The sequence below is a fragment of the Hyperolius riggenbachi genome, chromosome 9 (genome assembly GCF_040937935.1).
Source record: "Hyperolius riggenbachi isolate aHypRig1 chromosome 9, aHypRig1.pri, whole genome shotgun sequence".
NCBI lineage: Eukaryota > Metazoa > Chordata > Amphibia > Anura > Hyperoliidae > Hyperolius > Hyperolius riggenbachi.
This window is the reverse complement of record NC_090654.1, coordinates 276,576,398-276,596,716: the sequence shown is the minus strand read 5'-3', so window position 1 is coordinate 276,596,716 and position 20,319 is coordinate 276,576,398. Positions and strand designations below refer to the sequence as shown.

Here is a 20,319-nt window from a genome sequence, read left to right as displayed (position 1 = left end):
GCGGCCGGCAAAAAACAAAACTAGCTGGCAGCTGGGGACCAGAGGAGCCATGAGTGACTGTGAGGGCACAGGATGGCTGCAGGGGGCTAATAGATGGCCCAGGTAAGAAACTTTTTTTTTTTCAGAGTTAACGTTCCCTTTAAATTAGGTAAAATTGCACACCAGGACCCACGGCTACCACCACCGCTCTTGCAAGGTTACTAAACCTATTTGGTTGGCGGCGTGGATAGCGGTTTCTGCTGGGTCCCCTATGTCTTACAGTTTAGTGCTTGCGACCAAATTGCTGCAAGCAGGAAGTGACTGTAGTCAATGAGGTTTCCTGCTGGGTCCCCTCAACTAGACTAGCGGGAAGACATGTACTGGAGGCGATGTTCCGGCCTACACAGCACCACATTATGGCTGCACCAAGTGGGCGGTCCATTCTAACCTTGTAACTGCATGCATCATCTAGTTATACCGAACTACAGTTCCCACAATTCCTGGCTTGCTTCTCAGCCCTTAGATGTTGCTTGGCTGTGTCTATTTTTGGAACCGGCCGGTTCTGCCTCTTGAAGGGCAAATGTAGTGAAAGGGCTATGGAGACTGCCATATTTATTTCCATTTAAGCAATACAAGTTGCCTGGCTATCCTGCAGATCCTCTGCCTCTAATACTTTTAGCCATAGCCCCAGAACAAGCATGTAGCAGAGCAGGTGTTTCTGACATTATTGTCAGATCTGACAAGATTAGCGGCATGCTTGTTTCTGGTGCGATTCACACTACTGCAGCCACATAGATCAGCAGGGCTGCCAGGCGGCCTCCGTATCACTCTCACTACAGTTCTTTTTTAAAGTGTAACTGTTGGGCATAAGATCAAAAATCAATGCTTTATTTTTATCTGGTAAACAAGTAATAAGAATGCTAACCAGGCAATCCAAAAGTTAAAATAATTATTACTTCTCTTGTTGATAAATTATCATTCCTCAGTTTACATGACTCTTATTTGGTACACAAAAAGGAAGTTGCAGGGAATGCTGGGTTGTCTTTTTTGCTTCTCTACTTCCCCTCAGACTTAACTAATGCAGCCTGATTGGCTGAAGCCTCTTTCCCTCCTGTTTTCCCCTCCGACACCTCTGTTCCTGTCTGATTGGCCAATATTTCCCATGCTGAAACAATGCACTTTCTATAGTGAAGGGCGGGCAAATCAGGCAGAGGAGACTAAGGGCGGATATTACATCACGACTGGCTTCAAAATAGCCACAGTAAATATGGAAACGGCCTAGAATAGGATTCTCTACTTTTCCTTTATAAAATTCACAGGAATCATAATGTGGACAGTGCAATACATATGTTATGTAAGTAGAGCAAGTATTTATCTACTTATATATTTGCTTTTTTTCCCCTGAGATAGTATGGCTGACAGCTCCTCTAAGGACCAGAGCCATCCTTTTTGTTTTAGCCTGTGATTCACTCACAGTAAACACAGTAAACCAATGAAACTGGCTCCTGACTGAGATACAAAGCTCTGCAGTCACTGTGACAGCAGAGTGAACGCGCAGCAGCGTCACCAGATAAGCAAGCGCGGCGGGAATGGCGTGAAGGGAATAATTGAAAGCAACCTGGCCGGGATAAACGAACAAAAACTGGGCATAGATTTCAACTAGCACTGCCCAGAAGTGGCTGTTAATTAATCATGTGATCAAAGACACTGCAGCTTAGCAATTTTCTGTAACGGCATACATAACTTCAAGGATACTTTTAATAGTAACATAACTGTGTTAATGCAAATTGCCCACAAAAGAGAAACAAAATAAACTGGTTCTCCCAAGCAGTCGAGGAACGGAGATCTGGCTACTGTTAGACAGGAGACAAATGTTACGTGAAACAGAAGGGACATGAAAGTATCTTAAAACACAACTACAATCAATAATGTCCAGATACTGTACTATTGATCAGTCTTATTCTTAAAGGAAATATCCACGGAGTAGGTTAAAAAAATAAAAATACTAATCCACTTACCTGGGGCTTCCTCCAGCCTGTGGCAGGCAGGACGTGCCCTCGCCACCGCTCCGGAGGCTCCCGGTCTTCTCCAGTGGCTCTCCCGACCTGGCCAGGCCCGGCTTCCTCGCACTCCAACGTGCGTCTCACGCGGTCACGCTGTCCCACGGACTGTACTGCGCAGGCACAGAACTACTGCGCCTGCGCAGTACAGCCTGAAGGACGTCCGATGATGTCAGCGCGACCGCGTGAGACGCACATTGGAGCGCACAAGAGCACGACCTCGAAGCCGGCCTGGCCAGGTCGGGTGAGCCACCGAAGAAGACCGGGAGCCTCCGGAGTGGCGGCGAGGGCACATCCTGCCTGTCACGGGCTGGAGGAAGCCCCAGTTAAGTGGATTAGTATTTTTATACCTCCATGAACCCTCCCTTCAAAGTCCATGTGATCACAAAAGCAAATGAAGCCAATTCTAATAGCAGTCAGGGTGAGATAAGCAGTACACAAAAGCAAAATAGTGGGCAGAGTACCTGTGTCTTGGGTTGAATTTTTTTTTTTTTGCCCCTGCATCACAGCTTGTTTCCTACACTCTGTAGATTTAGCTGGTGAGCAGGTCAATCAGTAGCGACCATGTGACCCCCAAAGAATAATAGAGGTGGACTCCAGCATTACAGAAGAAAGCATGAGTCTAAAAAATTGTGGCAAAGGGTGGTGACAAGGGAGGAGCATGGAAATAATTTGCACATTTGTTTCTTTAGCTGCACAGCTCTCCTCCCATCTCATCTGTATTCAGTTTTATGCACAAGAGATGGTAGCAGCTTCTACCAGTCACTATTAAGGCTCATACACACATCAGACTATAGTCTTTGGAAAATGAAAGATCACAGACCAATCTTACCACCCTTCATGTAGTATGAGAGCCATACCTTCACAGTCTATTCTATGGAGCTGAACTCCCCATCAGACAGAAATCTTTGCAAGATGCTGCACACACAGATGCTGTACAGACACAAAAGATCAGCATCTGCAAGAGATCTGTTCCTGCCAAAGATCCGTTTCTGCAAATTGCATTCATAGTCTATGAGATCTGCAGAGCCTTTGGAGTAGAGAACATCAATGAGATGCAAATAATTGCAAGATTATGTAAATTTAGTATGCAGCTTGAAGATGGACCAATCAAATCCCACCAATGTGGAATTGGCATATTTCTGCATCAACTCAGAATTATTTGCATCTCATTGACTATACCTAGTTACTATTCTGGCACAACCAGAGGACTTGTAGTGCACAGGAAGTGCAATTTGAAGACAGAAAGCCAGGGGGTGCAGGGATGTAGCACCTGTAGGGATAGGTGCACAACTGTAGATAAACAGCTGTTCAACTGATTTTTAAATATGAACATGTGCGCTTTCAGATTGTATTGAATTATTGGCTTTAGGGTATTTTAAGTACACTTAAAGGGGAACTCCATTAATAGTCATTCGGTCATGTATTCAGCAGATTTTCATACGTCTCTAAGTAGTTGGAAGGCCCTGTGTGGTCCAGACTTCCAAGATCCTCCCTCCAGCCCACCACTGCTGCCCAGGACCCCCCCTCTACTGGCCACGCTCCAGGCCATGCATGAGCACATTTGTACTGGACATGTGTGAGTAAGTTCCAAGCATGCCCAGTAGAAAGAATCCGCTAGGGGGTGAGGAAAAAAGCCCTGCACAAGCGGTTTCGTTCTACTGGGCATGCTCAGATCTTACTTACTCATGTCCAGTACAGATGTGCTCGTACATGGTTGGGAGTTTGGCCCAGACTCAACAAGCACTTGCTAAATACGTTCAGCTGAACCCAACGCTGGAACGCAGAGTTCGGAGGAGGATCAGGGAAGCCTCTGAACTATCAAGAGACTTCTCACCACTGAGGTATATTTTAACTTCAGTTTCCACTTTAAAGCGGAATATAAACCAGCATTTCAACTTTGCTCTAAAACATTATTTACAGCACATTATATGCAACCAGCAATTTTTTTTTTACTAGACCAGCATTGGAAGGGTTACACACAGAGCTTTAAAGTTCCGTGGAGAGAAATGCTGGCACAGCCGAAAGTTTAGATAGATACATTTAAGTAAACACAATGTAACAAGTGTGGAATGTGACACACACTGACTGTGCAGGAGCTCCCAGACACAGAGTCACATTCCTCACTTGTTACATTGTGTTTACTTAAATGTATCTATCTAAACTTCGGCTGCGCCAGCATTTCTCTCCACGGAACTTTAAAGCTCTGTGTGTAACCTTTCCAATGCTGGTCTAGTAAAAAAAAAATGCTGATTGCATATAATATGCTGTAAATAATGTAAATAATAAATTATTTACAAATAATGTTTTAGAGCAAAGTTGAAATGCAGGGTTATATTCCGCTTTAAAGCAGACCTGAACTCTGAACTTCCTCTCTGCTCTAAAATATAAGCAACAGCATAATAACCTTTACAGGAAAACATTTCTTTGTTACAGCTGATACAAATACTGCAGTGTGTCTACTTCCTGCTTTCATGGAAGCAGACATATTGTTAACCTCCTGTGCTTTCAAATGAGCTTATCTGCCATCTCTGCTGCGGCAGTCAGGTAACACAGCTGAGAGATCTAAACTCTGTAAATACATACAGAGTGCATTTCTCAAATGTTTTCCTTCTGCCCTGTGGAGTTCAGGTCCACTTAAAATAAAAGGCGCTTGAACAATGTCAGGACATTTTAGTTAGTCCGTTTTTTTGCCTGATGAAGCAGGATATCGCGCCTGTGAAACGCACTGCATTGTGGAGTATACAAAGAGAATAGGTACGTGCCCACTTATTGGGGAGGCAAGTCCACCACTACCTCCCTTTTAAATGGTTTTTAGCTCATTGTATTCTTGTATTGGCAACTCTGACCATTAACCAGCTGAGCGGTCTGGACGAGCTCAGCTCGTCCAACACCGCCAGCGGCTGCCGCTCAGGCCCTGCTGGGCCGATTTTAACGAAATAAAAAGCAGCACACGCAGCCGGCACTTTGCCAGCCGCGTGTGCTGCCTGATCGCTGCCGCTCTGCGGCGATTCGCCGCGAGCAGCGGCGAAAGAGGGCCCCCCTAGCCGCCTGAGCCCAGCGTAGCCGGAACAAAAAGTTCCGGCCAGCGCTAAGGGCTGGATCGGAGGCGGCTGACGTCAGGACGTCGGCTGACGTCGATGACGTCACTCCGCTCGTCGCTATGGCGACGATATAAGCAAAACAAGGAAGGCCGCTCATTGCGGCCTTCCTTGTTTATTCTGGGCGCCGGAGGCGATCGGAAGATCGCCTCCGGAGCGCCCTCTAGTGGGCTTTCATGCAGCCAACTTTCAGTTGGCTGCATGAAATAGTTTTTTTTTTATTTAAAAAAAACCCTCCCGCAGCCACCCTGGCGATTTAATCAGAACGCCAGGGTGGTTAAAGGGGCACTATGGCGAAAAATTTTAAAATTTAAAGTATGTGCGAACGTAGACAAATAAGAAGTACGTTTTTTCTCCAGAGTAAAATGAGCCATAAAATACTTTTCTCCTATGTTGCTGTCACTTACAGTAGGTAGTAGAAATCTGACAAAAGTGATGGACTAGTCCATCTCTTCATAGGGGATTCTCAGCAAGGCTTTTATTCTTTATAAAGATATTCCATACACAGTTTTTTGGCAGTTGGACAGAGCAACTGCCATTCACTAAGTGCTTTTGAAAATAAATAAATCCCTGAGAATCCCCTATAAAGAGATGGACTAGTCCAAAACCTGTCGCTTCTGTCAGATTTTTACTACCTACTGTAAGTGACAGCAACATAGGAGAAAAGTAATTTACGGCTCATTTTACTCTGGAAAAAAAAACACTTATTTTTATATGTTTGCACATATTTAAAATTTTTCGCCATAGTGCTCCTTTAAACAACGGTCATAATGGAACAGGAAGTTGCTTAGGAACAAAAGAATGAACAGAAAAGCCACCGTACACATGCATAGCTCGGTATGGCACCCCCTCTGATTGCTGATCTGGAAATCGATTAGACTTAAGCTGGCCCCTAACGGTCCAATTTCTAGCGAAAAATCGTTTGAACGATCAGAAATTCTGATCGGATTGGTTGTAAATAATCTCCATTGGTGGACTCAATCGATTATGAACGAGTGAAAAAAATGTCGCCCGAATGAATTTTCGTCGAACGAAAATTTGGATTTTCTTGGTGGTCGTGATAGATAGGAAGCAATGATTGGTTAGTTGATGGTGTAATGAACGATTTTTCGTCCGATCAGAATTTCTGATCGCTCGAACGATTTTTCACTAGAAATTGGACCGTTAGTGGCCAGCTTTAGGTTTGTTTCCATTTAATCTATTGAATCCCCCTGAAAAAAGTAGATAAGACTTCAGCAATACGTACTGCAAGCGACAGGAGTGGCTGGCCACATGAGTTCCTGCAGCCGCGACCTCCTTCCCTGGGAATCCACATACACGCCCATCTGGCTGAAGCAGAGCAGGTACTCGTCCTTGCCGAGATCCACGGCGCACAGAGCATCCACCGGCTGCTGGGAGAGGAACGCCAGAGAAGGGTCGCTCGGGCTGACCAGGCTCACCGGCTGCCCGTCTCCGTAGATGTTCAACAGGCAGAAGCCGGACTGGTAGCCGACGCAAAGCTTGTCCCTAAAGATGGCCATCCACTGCACGCTCGCCGGGGCCTGCAGCTCATGGAACTTTTTGTGGAATGGTTTAGTTCTCTGGATCTCGTAGCAGAGGATCTGGCGTTTGACGGCCACAAACAAACAACACGAGGAGGACTTCTTCGGCGTCCCGGTGATGATGAGCTGGCAGCCCTTGGACTCCGGGAGTTTGATGTCGAAGCTGCCCTCCGAGCCGTCCAGAGAGGACCAGGGGAAGAGGTGGACGTGGCGGTTCCGGCCGCAGACCAGGATCACAATCTTCTCTTTGGGGGCCAGTTCGATCTGGTAAACTTTCTTACAATCTGCGGCTCGTACGATGACTGCAAAGACAACACAGGGTTAAAGCGGTTTTAAACTCTGACATAATATTCAATAAAAATGTTTTTTTCCCCCTACTTTTTATAACCAATATAATTATCATGTTTGCTTTTGTGCACAAGTATTCTTATTCATTTAGAAATTATAAGTCCCTAAATTTCAGTTTATTTACTTTGAAAGCTGCTGGTGCATTTTATTCATAACTGTTGTATTTCTATTGTAAATGCAGCCAGTAATGATTTCTGAGCAGTGTTTCAGTTCAGGACTCATTAGCAGAAGTTTCTGCACAGCCAGAGAATGTTTACTTAATTGTAGCAAGTGAAGAATGTAAACTCAAGATAAGGTTATCACCAGTACGGATGCGGCTGCCCCTGCAGGAGAGACAGTCCTGTGACTTAACCCTTTGAATGCTGTTTTACTAGAAAACAAATTGAGTTAGTATATTATATGCTGTAAATAACCTTTTAGAGCAAAGAAGAAATGATGGGTTTCATTCTACTTTAAGAGGCAAAACAGGTGAATTATTTATTATGCCAGGAAATTAGGCTATCTGGGTTTGCAATGCTTGTTGTTTAACCCTTTAGCAGCAAATTTATTTAGAGGCTTGTGCTTCAGGCCAATTTGTTCCAGCACATTTTTTTTTTAACTTCTTACTTGTTACATTTGCTTGCTTCTAGTTAGTACTGCTGTAATGTGTCTATATAGCCACTTGTCACTAGGGGGCAGTGTGAGACGATAACAGAGGACTTCTGCTTTCAGTTTATATATTTTCTGCAGGTAGAGAGAGATCAATGCATTCCAAGAATTTACAGCACAAGGAGTTCTGCTGACTGAAGTCAAAAGCAGCGCACACTTATCTCAATCAAGAGAACTCTACTGAAGCTGCTAATTGGTTAAAGCAATAGCTTGGATCTAGTTTTTGTAAATGCATTTAATGGGCTTTATTAGTAATGTAACAATGCAAAATACCTGCCGTGACAATGGAACTGTTTGCTCCACCCTCCCTGTTACAGACAGAACCACGCCCCTCAAGAGAAACTATGTGCACGAAACTGCAATCATCTGTCTGCCCTCCCCAGTACATCAAGAAAACTATATTGTACCTTTTCAAGAAATGTACACATATCGGACTACATATCTCAGCATGCATTGAAGCAGTGAATAGCACGCAACATCGCCTGTTAAAAATCACCTTAAAGAGACACTGAAGCGGGAAAAAAAATATGATATAGTGAATTGGTTGTGTACTATGAATAATTACTAGAAGATTAGCAGCAAAGAAAATATTCTCATAATTTTATTTTCAGGTATATAGTGTTTTTTCTAACATTGCATCATTCTATAATATGTGCACATTACACAACACTCAGCATTCAAAATGATTCTTTCAGAGCAGTCTGTGAAGTAATGACCTCTCCTCTAGCAGAGAAAAAGTAAATAGTCCAGGAACAGTTGAGATAATAAAAGTCAGATAACAGCCCTCTCCAGGACTAAGACTTAGTCGGAGAGTTAATGGCTTGTTTGCATAGAGATAACAACTGGAGTTTCTTAACTCTTCCTGTACTGGAAACAATTACGCTGATGTATCTGATCTTAATGTTTTATTTCTTAGCTGTGCTACACATACAAATCATAATATTTTTTTTCGCTTCAGTGCCTCTTTAAGACTGTGGTTGTTCCCTGGCGAAATTCATAAGGACGGTGACTAGTGCACAGCCCTTACACTGCTCTAAAACCCGCTCCACTGACTCGCATATAAGCACATTTTCTGCACATTTTTATGCTGAAAAATTATGCTTTTATGCAAGTATTTAAATATCAGTTGGACTATAAACAAGAATTCTGATGCAGAACTTCAAGGCAGAGTGACCGGAGTATACTCACCATCTTTGGTCACCTCTATCACATACAGCCCCTCCTCTGTCCCAACAGCTATCCGATCCCGATCTGCAAGAAAGCAAGGAGTACGACAATTATTAGCATCCCACTGACCATCTCTACTCTCCAGCTGGGGAGAGGTTTCTTTCCTCCTTTATGCTCCTGTTAGGTTAATAGATTACAAAAAAAGATAAGCCCTGAAAAAATTAATCCATCTAAAAATACTGTAGCTTCAACTGGCACCTTTACATTTTCTAGAAGACGTTTCACAACTTTTACAGAGTAGCTTCTTCAGCACAAATAAAGGTGGAGGAGATTCCGAAGCATTTTACAATTACTAATAAAATTAGCTAATAACTTACGACTGGCAGCAGTGTGGCTAACTGACACAGCTGTGTACAGTTTACGTATCTAGCTGCAGAAGTATACTGCTGCCAGACCAAGGTCATGTAACATCATTACATATAAGCTGAAGACAAGGGGTGTCCGAGGCCCTTCGGCTGGGCACTTTACTACAAACTGGCCACTGAGAACGCCATAGTCCGAGCACCTACCTATGATAGCCGCAGCCACGATGGTTTTGATGAGCGGCAGCGTGCTGTCATACGCTTCCTGTGGACAGTGCACCACCTTGTTCTTCAGATTGTTTTTCTGTAAGATGGACTGCAGCCCCTCCAGGATCCCAACCCACTTCCTCTTCTCCGTCTCGCTCTCGGTCAGGATAAGGAGTGACGCCGTGGTCTTGGAAGGAGCGCCCAGGAGGGAGGTGGTAACCTGGCCAGACAAGCAAGACAACGTCTCATAACATTCTGACTCTTCATAGTATAATTACTTAAAGGATACCTAAAGTGACATGATGAGATAGACATGTGTATGTACAGTGCCTAGCACACAAATAACTATGCTGTGTTGCTTTTTTTCTTTCTCTGCATGAAAGAGTTAAATATCAGGTATGTAAGTGGCTGACTTAGTCTTGACACAGACAGGAAGTGACTACATTGTGACCCTCACTGATAAGAAATTCCCCTTTTTATTTATTTCCTGCTCTCAGAAGCCATCTTCTGCTAGGAAAGGGTTTTATAGTTGGAATTTGTTATCAGTGAGGGTCACACTGTAGTCACTTCCTGTCTGAGTCAGGACTGAGTCAGCCACTTTCATACCTGATATTTAACTCTTTCAGACAGAGAAAGAAAAAAGGAACACGACATAGTTATTTGTGTGCTAGGCACTGCACATACACAGGTCTATCTCATCATGTCACTTCGGGTATCCTTTAAAGCAGGATAGTCAGCCATAAAATCAAATTCAATGTACCCACGGCTCTGTGTATATTATGCAGTCTACATCCTGACCCTGCATTGCAAGCACCCCAATATAATCATAAATGTTTCTGCCGTAATAAATCTTATCTCAGTCAGCCTGGCTTTATACTGGTATATTGCAGGGGAGAGGGAAGCTTGTTATCTCCCCTCCCAAATTCATACTCCTCACTGATTGGCCGAGGGCAGTTCAGTGTGAAGCGGCCGAAACACTATCTATGCTGTGCGCACATGTGTTTACAAAGCAAGCTAGATATAACAGGGCAGTTTCTAGGAGGGGGAAAAAAAGTAAGCCAGGAAAATGACATCATGATTGGCTTCAGTAGGAGGTAGTTAAGATGGAAAATGTCTGAAACTGTTTGCTCTTTATTTACTACATAACATTTACTGAAATCAAAACGTGGACAGTACAATATATCTGTTATGAAAGTAGGACAACTATTTATCAATGTGTTTTTTTCCTGGGATAGTATGGCTCTCCCTGCTGCTTTAAAGAGGCCCTGTAGTGTCATATAGCAGAATGCAGTCAAGTATTCAGGATACCCACATTCACTGTAATTTTCTTGGTTTTAAGCATCAGAAACACATCCTATAACTTCTATATTGCTGTATATTGGTATGTAGCCCCGCCCCCCATGATGCTTAGCCTAGGCTAATTAGCAATGCGGAATTATCCCCTCCAGAGGATTCTGGGAGACATGCCGACAACTCTGAACAGGTCCAGATGATGCGATAGCTGGAGACATATCCAGGGATGAACCCGTAGAATCTGGAAACTTGAAGCTCAGGTAGCTGAACCAGTAATACACGTCCTAATGAATCCGTCACAACAGATCACGTCGGCAGACACAAACAAGGCGGGACTAATTCCTTAATTACCAATTATCCGTCCTCGTCACGCTGGAGTCACGTGTGCTGCATGCAGGAATAGGACAGAATACAGCGTATTCCTGCAAGACACTTACCCGAAATATGCAGGGAATGTCCTTGCGGGTTGCGTGAATAACATCTGATGCCAGAACCGAACTCACAGAAAACTCCTCGTCTCTGATTGCGATAAAAGAAAAATAAAAACAGGTTACTAAGACAGTTAATGATGTACATGGAGCTCGGGCGTTCACCTCTACAGATTCTGCGGTGTATGCTCCTTTATCCCAAGAGAGAAGGTACGGGGTGGTTGGAAGTGCAGCATGAGTCAAACCATCTCAGTAGCACAGGGGTGTCAAACTCCAATACACAGGGGGTCAAAATTAAATACTGGGGACCACCTCCCTCCCTTATAAAAAGGTACCTGGTGTCTAATGCCCTCTCCCCTATACAGTTCTCTGGTGTCTAGTGGCCCCCACCCACCACTATTCAGTTCCCTGGTGTCTAATGGCCACTCCCTTCCCTACTCCCTGGTGTCTAGTGGCCCCCCACCCACCACTACACAGTTCCCTGGTGTCTAGTGGCCACTCCCTCCCCTACACAGCTCCCTGGTGTCTAGTGGCCCCCTTCCTTTACTATACAGTTCCCTGGTGGCTAGTGGTCCTCTCCCTCCCCTATACAGATCCCTGGTGTCTAGTGGCCACTCCCTCCCCTACACAGCTCCCTGGTGTCTAGTGGCCCCCTTCCTTTACTATACAGTTCCCTGGTGGCTAGTGGTCCTCTCCCTCCCCTATACAGATCCCTGGTGTCTAGTGGCCATCCTCCCTTCCCTATACCGTTCCTTGGTGTCTAGTGCTTTCCCCTTCCTCCCCTATACAGTTCCCTGGTGTTTAGTGGCCCCCTCCCTCCCCTGCAGAGTTCCCGGATGTCTAGTGGCCCCTCCACCTTATATAGTTCCCTAGTGTCCTCCTCCCTCCCTTATACAGTTCCCTGGTGTCTAATGCTCACCCCATACAGTTCTCTGGTGTTTAGTGGCCACCTTCCCTATACCGTTCCCGGGTGTCTAGTGCTTTCCCCTCCCTCCCCTATACAGTTCTCTGATGTTTAGTGGCCCCTCCCTCCCCTGCAGAGTTCCCTGGTGTCTAGTGGCCCCCTCCCACCACTATACAGTTCCCTGGAGTGTATTGCTTTCCCCCTCCCTTCCCCATATTGCTTCTCTGGTGATCTAGGGATTCACCTCCAACATAGCTTTCCTGGTGGCCTAGAGTGGGCCAAACATATTGGAAAGTGAAAACCACTTGATGGCCTCTTCAGGACAGATGCTGCCTGCGGGTCAGAGTTTGACGTGTGTACCATAGCAGAACCTCTAAAAGCTGGTATATGAAGATTACCCACCGGAGATCCACAACTTGGCTGGAGACCACGCCGGGGTTCATGGACTTCCCTTCCGGAATATCATACAGGAAGAGCTTACAATCACAGACCACGGCGTACGCCCGCTGCCAGCCCTTCTTCACCCCAGTGGGCTTGGGGATCTGTGGAATAGAAATCACTCATTTCAGATACACCTCCTTGATGACTCATGAGAGGGGCTTCCTGGTACGTGCTCCTAGTCTATGAATAGGTTAATGCATAGTATGCTTGCTTGCAACATTATGCATGCTACAGGGGCTGGTGGTAGGTACACACACACATTCACGGGAGCCTCTATACTGGGGTATGTGACTAGGGATGGTCAATGAGACACAAATCATTTCAAGGTGATGCAGGATTATGCACATTTTGCATGCAAATTTATGCAACTTGAAAATGGGCCAATCAAATTTTACCTCAGCAGGATTTGATTGGTTAATTTTCAAGCTGCATACATTTGCATACAAAATGTGCATAATGCTGCAACAACTCGAAATTATTAGTATTTCTTTGACCATCCCTATTTGTAATAACACTACACACATTTTGTAAACTATAAGGGCCCGTTCTCACTGAAAATCGCCGAAAGACTCACAAAGCCACAGCAGGGCACATTTCCTGTTTTACGGTTACCGCTATGGCTTTCATGTATGGCAGATGCCACGGTCCCAGCTGGCCACAGACAGTAATCTTTTTTTTCTGTAATAAAAACCTCTTAGGTTAATGAAAAAAAGAAAGAAAACTTCCCCGGAAGATACTCACTCTGACGTAGCCCTTGTAGGCGGTCCCAATACCGCGCTGAACGTCCACGCCAAGCGGCCTCTTGTACTGATCTGATGGGATCGGACACACCTGTGGCGCGCTGTCTTTACACGCCACGTGACAGGAGAACGGACACACTGGGCAAGAGAGCAAAGACAACAGGCAATTAATTCACCATCATCAGGAATCCCACAGCCACTGCCTAGCTGCTTGTTTTACAAAGCGGCGGATTAGAATCCTAGTTCAAAAGAGTCCACTATGTCCTACAGAGATGTACCCTTTGAGGAAGGAATTTTCTACTGTGCAGCCCACAGAGGAAGTGTGCCCATGTCATTTCCTCCCTGCTCTTATTGGCTGTCACATCTCAGCATGCAAAACGTGTGCAACTTCAAACTGATAAAATCAAACGCCACTTCCTGCTTGATTTTGATTGGATCAATTCCATGCTGCGGGGGATTTGCATTACATCTACAGGAAAGCCAGACTTATTAGCATCTGATTGACCATGTCTACTCAGCACTGTGTATTTCCATTGCAAATTTGTCACAAATAACCTGCAGCTCAAAGCACACTGGAAGTGAGAGTCATATGGAGGCTTACGTTTATTTCCTTTTAAAATAATGCACATTGCATGGCTGTCCTGCTGAGCCTCTCCCTCTAATACTTGTAGCCATAGACCCTGAACAAGCATGCAGATCAGATGTTTCTGACTAAGGTATGACTGTGATTCAGACACTACTGCAGCCAACAAGATCAGCAGGGCTGCCAGGCAACTGGTATTGTTTAAAGGGAAATAAGTATGGCAGCCTCCATATCCCTCTCTCTTCAGGTGTACTGCAATTGTAAGAAAAAGACAATAAGGACAGATTCCCTCTTCTTAAAGGGACCCCGAGCAGAGGGACTGCATTTAAGCACACCCATGCGCAGGCTTACAGGCTCCTCCCTCATACTGCTGTGCACGCGTGACATCACAGATACAAACCTTCACAGCCGTAGCCTTGCCTCACCAGGCCGACCATGAGAGACGTGCAGTGCGAACATTGCGTCGGACCCGTGAAGGACTTTATAGTAAACTGGTGAGCCTTCGGCTGGAAAACAACAACAACGTACAATTACAAAGGTAATGCTCAACACAAAATGGATAGAAATATAAATCTTAAAAAAAAAAAAGAAACAACCACACCACTTAGAGAAACTCCAGTGAAAATAATGTAATAAAAAAGTGCTTCATTTTTACAATAATTATGTATAAATGATTTAGTCAGTGTTTGCCCATTGTACAATCTTTTAAATCCCCGATTTACATTCTGACATTTATTACATGGTGACATTTTTACTGTTGGCAGGTGATGTAGCTGCTGCATGCTGTTTTGGCAGTTGGAAACAGCTGTAAACAGCTATTTCCCACAATGCAACGAGGTTCACAGACAGTAAACTGCCAGGAGTACCATGGTCCTCAGAGTTTCTTGTGGGAGGGGCTTCACCACAATATCAGCCATAAAGCTCCCCCTGATGGTCGGTTTGTGAAAAAAAAAAATAGATTTCTCATGTAAAAGAGGGTATCAGCTAATGATTGGGATGAAGTTCAATTCTTGGTCACGGTTTCTCTTACCTACAAGAAAAAAAAATAACTCGGGAGAAAGAAGCCTCTGGATCCAAAAGAGGCTTCCACCTTCCTCCTCAGTAGAGGGGATCCAACGCTGGGACCCCATGAAGATCTTGTCAACATGTGCGCAGGTGCAGTAGTAGCTCTCCGCTCGGGCTCCAGCAGAAATAGCAGAGCCCAAACGGGTCTGTTTTACTTCGCAGACGCGAGCTGCATGTGCGCAGTGGCTCTTGTAAATATTCTGGTGCGTGGCCACGCTCACACATCAAGAGGAGCGCCCACTTCTAGAGGGTCCTGGGGCATAGGTGGTGGTCTGGAGGAGCCAGAGGCTTCCCTCTTAGGGAAGTATCTTTTTGTTTTGCTCTGGGATCTCCTCGGGTTCTCTACCTTTAAACAGTTAAAGGGGCACTATGGCAAAAAATTGTAAAATGTAAAATATGTGCAAACAGACAAATAAGTATTCCCCCCCCCCCCCCCCCCCCCCAGCCCATCTCTTCACAGGGGATTCTCAGCAAGGCTTTTATTCTTTATAAAGATATTCCGTAAAAAGGACTTAAACGATGCTGGCCACCTTCCCTGCTCCCTACACAGTTTTTTGGCAGTTGGACGGAGCAACTGCCATTCACTAAGTGCTTTTGAAAATAAATAAATCCCTGAGAATCCCCTATGAAGAGATGGACTAGTCCAAAACCTGTCGCTTCTGTCAGATTTCTACTACCTACTGTAAGTGACAGCAACATAGCAGAAAAGTAATTTATGACTCATTTTACTCTGGAAAAAAACGTACTTCTTATTTGTGTATGTTTACATATTTGAAATTTTTACAATTTTTCCCCATAGTGCCCCTTTAACATCTGCCTAATGGAATCGGTTGGTAGACAGTCTCTTGGTTGAAAATCATAGCTCCCAACTGTCCCTCTTTCGGAGGGACAGTCCCTCTTTGGGAGCCTTGTCTCTCTTTCCTCCTCATTTGTCCCTCTTTCAGGACTTTGTCCCTCTATGTAAATATATGTATTTCTCTACTGAAAAATGTGTTTAATTGCCTCTAAACTTTATTCCCATCTTTTAAATTGATATTTTAAAATTTTAATATGAAGGAAAATTAACCAGGATAGAAAGGACCAGTGTGGTTTGAATTATAAAACAACATTTTTCTTATGAAATATTTATGGTATGCGTGACTAGGGGTGTGATGGGGCGTGATCAGGGGTGTGGCTTCAGTGTCCCTCTGTCTCATCTCGCAAAGTTGGGAGGTATGGAAAATAGATGGCCATTGGCTAGACTGTTGGCTAAACTCACTCATTTTAAATGACTTGGATAAAACAGCTGCGATCAGATTTCAAAAGTGTCTACAAGCCTTGCTCAGGCTCATACTTATTCATCAGAAACCCAGCACGGGTGTGTCCACAGGAGACGCTATTATATAGAGCTTCCTGCTTCCTGGACAGAACAGTGCTGACTCAACACAGGAACAGGAACACACACACACCTTTAATGTCAGTGAACAGACATTATGGGTCTCTAGACACCGGGTGAGGACAATTTATCAGCACATCCCAGATGATCAGGAATAAAATCAGCTGAGTAGGAGATATTTTGAGTGCAACAGCATCCCTGGAGACCACAGTCACTAAAACTATTGTTATCTAAGCTGAACTAAAGTCAAAAGGAATAAAAGCTGCCCGACATACAGGAACAGTACAATGCTAACAATGCTTAGCGTCTGTTCACATCATGCTTATTCCATAACTCCGGCACTACGCGAGGCGTTTAATTAATTACTAATATGGTAACGGAATACTGCTCTGTGTATATTGCCATTAGTATTAATGACAGGAAATTCTCAGTTTTATTTTTATCATTTTTATTTTTCTACTATACAGGTAGTCCCCGACTTACGAACGGCATAGATTCTGTGTTTCCATGGGAACAAGTAAAAAAAAAAAAAAAAAAAAAAGGCAATCGTTTTTTTAAAATTTCAAAGAAAAAATGGCTTTTAAACTATGAAAGCAGTTACAGGGGGCAGAGGTGTCACAGAGGGGGGCACTGGAGGCACAGGGGACAGAGACGGCACAGTGTTTTGACTTTAAAACAGATTTAGTTTAAGACGTAACCTACAGTCTATCTCGTTCGTTAACCAGGGACTACCTGTACTACACTGAGTGGACCAAAAAATGTAGAGACACCCTCTAATAACAAATTGGTCCACTTGAGCTCTGATCACAGCCGATATTCTTGGCATGGACTCAACAAGATGCTGGTACCGTTGCTGAGGTATGTTGGCCTATGCTGACATAATGGCAGCTCTAAGTTGGGTCAGATTGGATGGAGGGGGTTTCCAATCTTTAAAGTGATCTTTCAATTTCATCCCAAAAATGCTCAGACTGAGGTCAGGGGACTGAGCTGGCCATGGAGGCAGGTTAATGTTCCTCAAACCAATCTGAGACCAATCGAGCATGGGGGCAAGCAGGGGCGGCGCCAGGGGGGTGCTCGAGCACCCCCTAGAATTGTCCAAGCACCCCCAAAGCACCCCCTGGAGTGAACTGACTTCAGGCGTCTAAAAGACGCCAAGTCAGTTCACACAGTGGCAGCACGGAGCAGCAGGCAGGGCTACGGTAAGATGGCCGCCCGAAGCCCTGTTCTGCAGACTTCGGGCGGCCATTTTCCCGTAGCCCTGCTCTCAGCATGCAAGCAGGAAGTCTCGTCGTGACGTCGGGAAGGAAGAGGATCGTGGGCGCGCGGGCGCTTCGCGCCACAAGGAGGTCGTGCCAGTGGTCGGGAAAGAAGGTCTTCTGGCTGTAGGTGAGTAAATGGGTTTTTCTTTTCTTTTTCAGGTGGTGCTGATTGTGCATATTGGGGTCATTTCTGCTACGGATTGTGCATATTGGGGTCATATCTGCTACGGATTGTGCATATTGGGGTCATATCTGCTACGGATTGTGCATATTGGGGTCATATCTGCTCTGGATTGTGCATATTGGGGTCATATCTGCTACGGATTGTGCATATTGGGGTCATATCTGCTACGGATTGTGCATATTGGGGTCATATCTGCTACGGATTGTGCATATTGGGGTCATATCTGCTATGGATTGTGCATATTGGGGTCATTTCTGCTACCGATTGTGCATATTGGGGTCATTTCTGCTACCGATTGTGCATATTGGGGTCATATCTGCTGCCGATTGTGCATATTGGGGTCATATCTGCTGCCGATTGTGCATATTGGGGTCATATCTGCTGCCGATTGTGCATATTGGGGTCATATCTGCTGCCGATTGTGCATATTGGGGTCATATCTGCTGCCGATTGTGCATATTGGGGTCATATCTGCTACCGATTGTGCATATTGGGGTCATATCTGCTACCGATTGTGCATATTGGGGTCATATCTGCTACCGATTGTGCATATTGGGGCCATATCTGCTACCGATTGTGCATATTGGGGCCATATCTGCTACCGATTGTGCATATTGGGGCCATATCTGCTACCGGTTGTGCATATTGGGGTTATTGAACATGTTTTTTATTCAAATCTGCGCACATTACGTCTATTTTCTTGAGAAAACATGCACAATTATGTGAATTTTCTGGGGAAAGGGGCACCAATACTTGGGCCCTCTGTCTTCGCGTTGCACTTTTAAAGGGAACCCGAGGTGAGAATAATATTGAGGCTGCCATATTTATCTCCTTTTAAGTAATACCAGCTGCCTGGCTGCCGTGTTGGTCCTCTGCCTCTAATTCTTTCAACCATAGACCCTGAACAAGCATGCAGCAGGTCAGGGGTTTCTGACAATATTGTCAGAACTGACAAGATTAGCTGCATGCTTGTTTCTGGTGTAATTCAGTTCACTACTACAGCCAAATAGATCAGCAGGGCTGCCAGGCAACTAGAATTGTTTAAAAGGAAATAAATATGGCAGCCACCATATCACTCTCACCCTGGGTTCACTTTAAATTACAGTTAGCCCCGCCCTCATCCGGTCATGACCACGCCCATTTTTCGCCGCAGCGCGCTTCGCAGGTTGTAGCCACCCCCATTTTTTGCAGCTCCCCCAGAAATTGGTCCAGCACCTGTTTAGCACCCCCTAAAAAAAATTCCTGGAGCTGCCACTGGGGGCAAGGGCCCACAAACAGGCATCTTTTCCTGTTTTTCTGCGATACCAAATTGGCTACTCAGTTCCTCTTTAACAGGAGTAAGGGGCATTTGTAGAAGTCACTCACCTTTGGAATAGAAAGAGATATTGGAGTAAATGTTGGAGATGGAGCAGGAGGTGTTCGGGGCTGAGAACGTATAGAGTCCTATGTCAAAAAATAGAAAAAACAGGAAGCTTTATATTAAACCAGATGTACAACACAGTGGCAACTTGACTTCATAAAGACCACTGCACTAGACTAATACGTTTCTGTTCTGATTTATACCATGTATATTATTATGTGGCTAATAATGATGTTAAAATGAACCCGGGGTGAAAATAAACTGATGAGATAATTATATTTATCCTACTACTCCTAAAAATGACTAAGTATCCCAGGGTTTTATTTTATATTTAAACACTTACAAAGTAGGTTGAATGTTTTACAGTCAATCAGTGGCAGCCTAATGAGTGTCCCAGAGTTAGAAAAAGGTCAAACGTTCATGTATTTTATCTCTCCCTGCCCTCAGAAGTTGTATTCTGCCAGGAAAACTTTTATGGCTGTAATTTGCTCATCAGTGATGTTTACCATATACCGACAACATATCGACAAGACAGAAGCTGTCTTTTCCATGCCTAGAAATTAACTCTTTCAGACAGCAAAATAAAACAAGTAAAAAAAAAAGTCTAGTTAATGTTTTGTACTGTACATACACATATCTCACCATGTCACATCGTCTCAGGTACACTTTAAACAAAGAGAGAACACTACTCAATAAGCTAGCCCCAAAACTGCACCCGCTTGTGTGAGAAGGGGCGCTGCGACAGTGAGAGTTAACTTCCCCGGATATTCAGATCTTGCAGCTGCGCTCCACATTGCACTCCATCTGCCCGATACTTAAAGGACTTACGAGGCGAACTGGCCCCAAAAAGATAAATACCTGTATGAAATATCAATGCACGGAGGGCGCCATCCGCACCCTTTGCATCTCAATGTGCCCCCCCGGCCGGTCCCGACCCCACAGCCCGTGTCGGGCTCTCCTTCCTCCAGTAAGATGGCCGCCGGAGCTGGCCGCGGCTGCGCAGTCCGCATATGTGCGAGTGCGGCTGCGCAGCCAGCTCCGGCGGCCATCTTACTGCAGGAAGGAGAGCCCGACCCGGGTTGTGGGGTCGGGACCGGCCGGGGGGGCACATTGAGATGCGAAGGGCGCGGACGGCGCCCTCCGTGCATTGATATTTCATACAGGTATTTATCTTTTTGGGGCCAGTTCGCCTCATAAGTCCTTTAAGGTTTCATAGTGAAAGATCCATCTGTGATACAGGGAGTATCGGGAGGTTGGAGAGCACCAGCAAAATC

General features: G+C 44.9%; 1 protein-coding gene across 4 annotated transcripts in view; it reads right to left on the bottom strand.

The window, feature by feature from the left end:
* Window positions 1–20,319, bottom strand: part of CDC42BPB (CDC42 binding protein kinase beta) — a 183,471-nt gene that overhangs the window by 27,269 nt on the left and 135,883 nt on the right. For all 4 annotated transcript variants that reach the window (XM_068254625.1, XM_068254626.1, XM_068254627.1 and 1 more), the window contains 8 exons: window positions 19,051–19,128; window positions 14,203–14,308; window positions 13,221–13,357; window positions 12,441–12,580; window positions 11,144–11,225; window positions 9,414–9,633; window positions 8,866–8,928; window positions 6,387–6,983 (listed from right to left, as the gene is read on the bottom strand). In XM_068254625.1, the coding sequence (XP_068110726.1) occupies window positions 6,387–6,983; window positions 8,866–8,928; window positions 9,414–9,633; window positions 11,144–11,225; window positions 12,441–12,580; window positions 13,221–13,357; window positions 14,203–14,308; window positions 19,051–19,128 (1,423 nt within the window). The remainder of the gene's footprint in view (window positions 1–6,386; window positions 6,984–8,865; window positions 8,929–9,413; window positions 9,634–11,143; window positions 11,226–12,440; window positions 12,581–13,220; window positions 13,358–14,202; window positions 14,309–19,050; window positions 19,129–20,319) is intronic.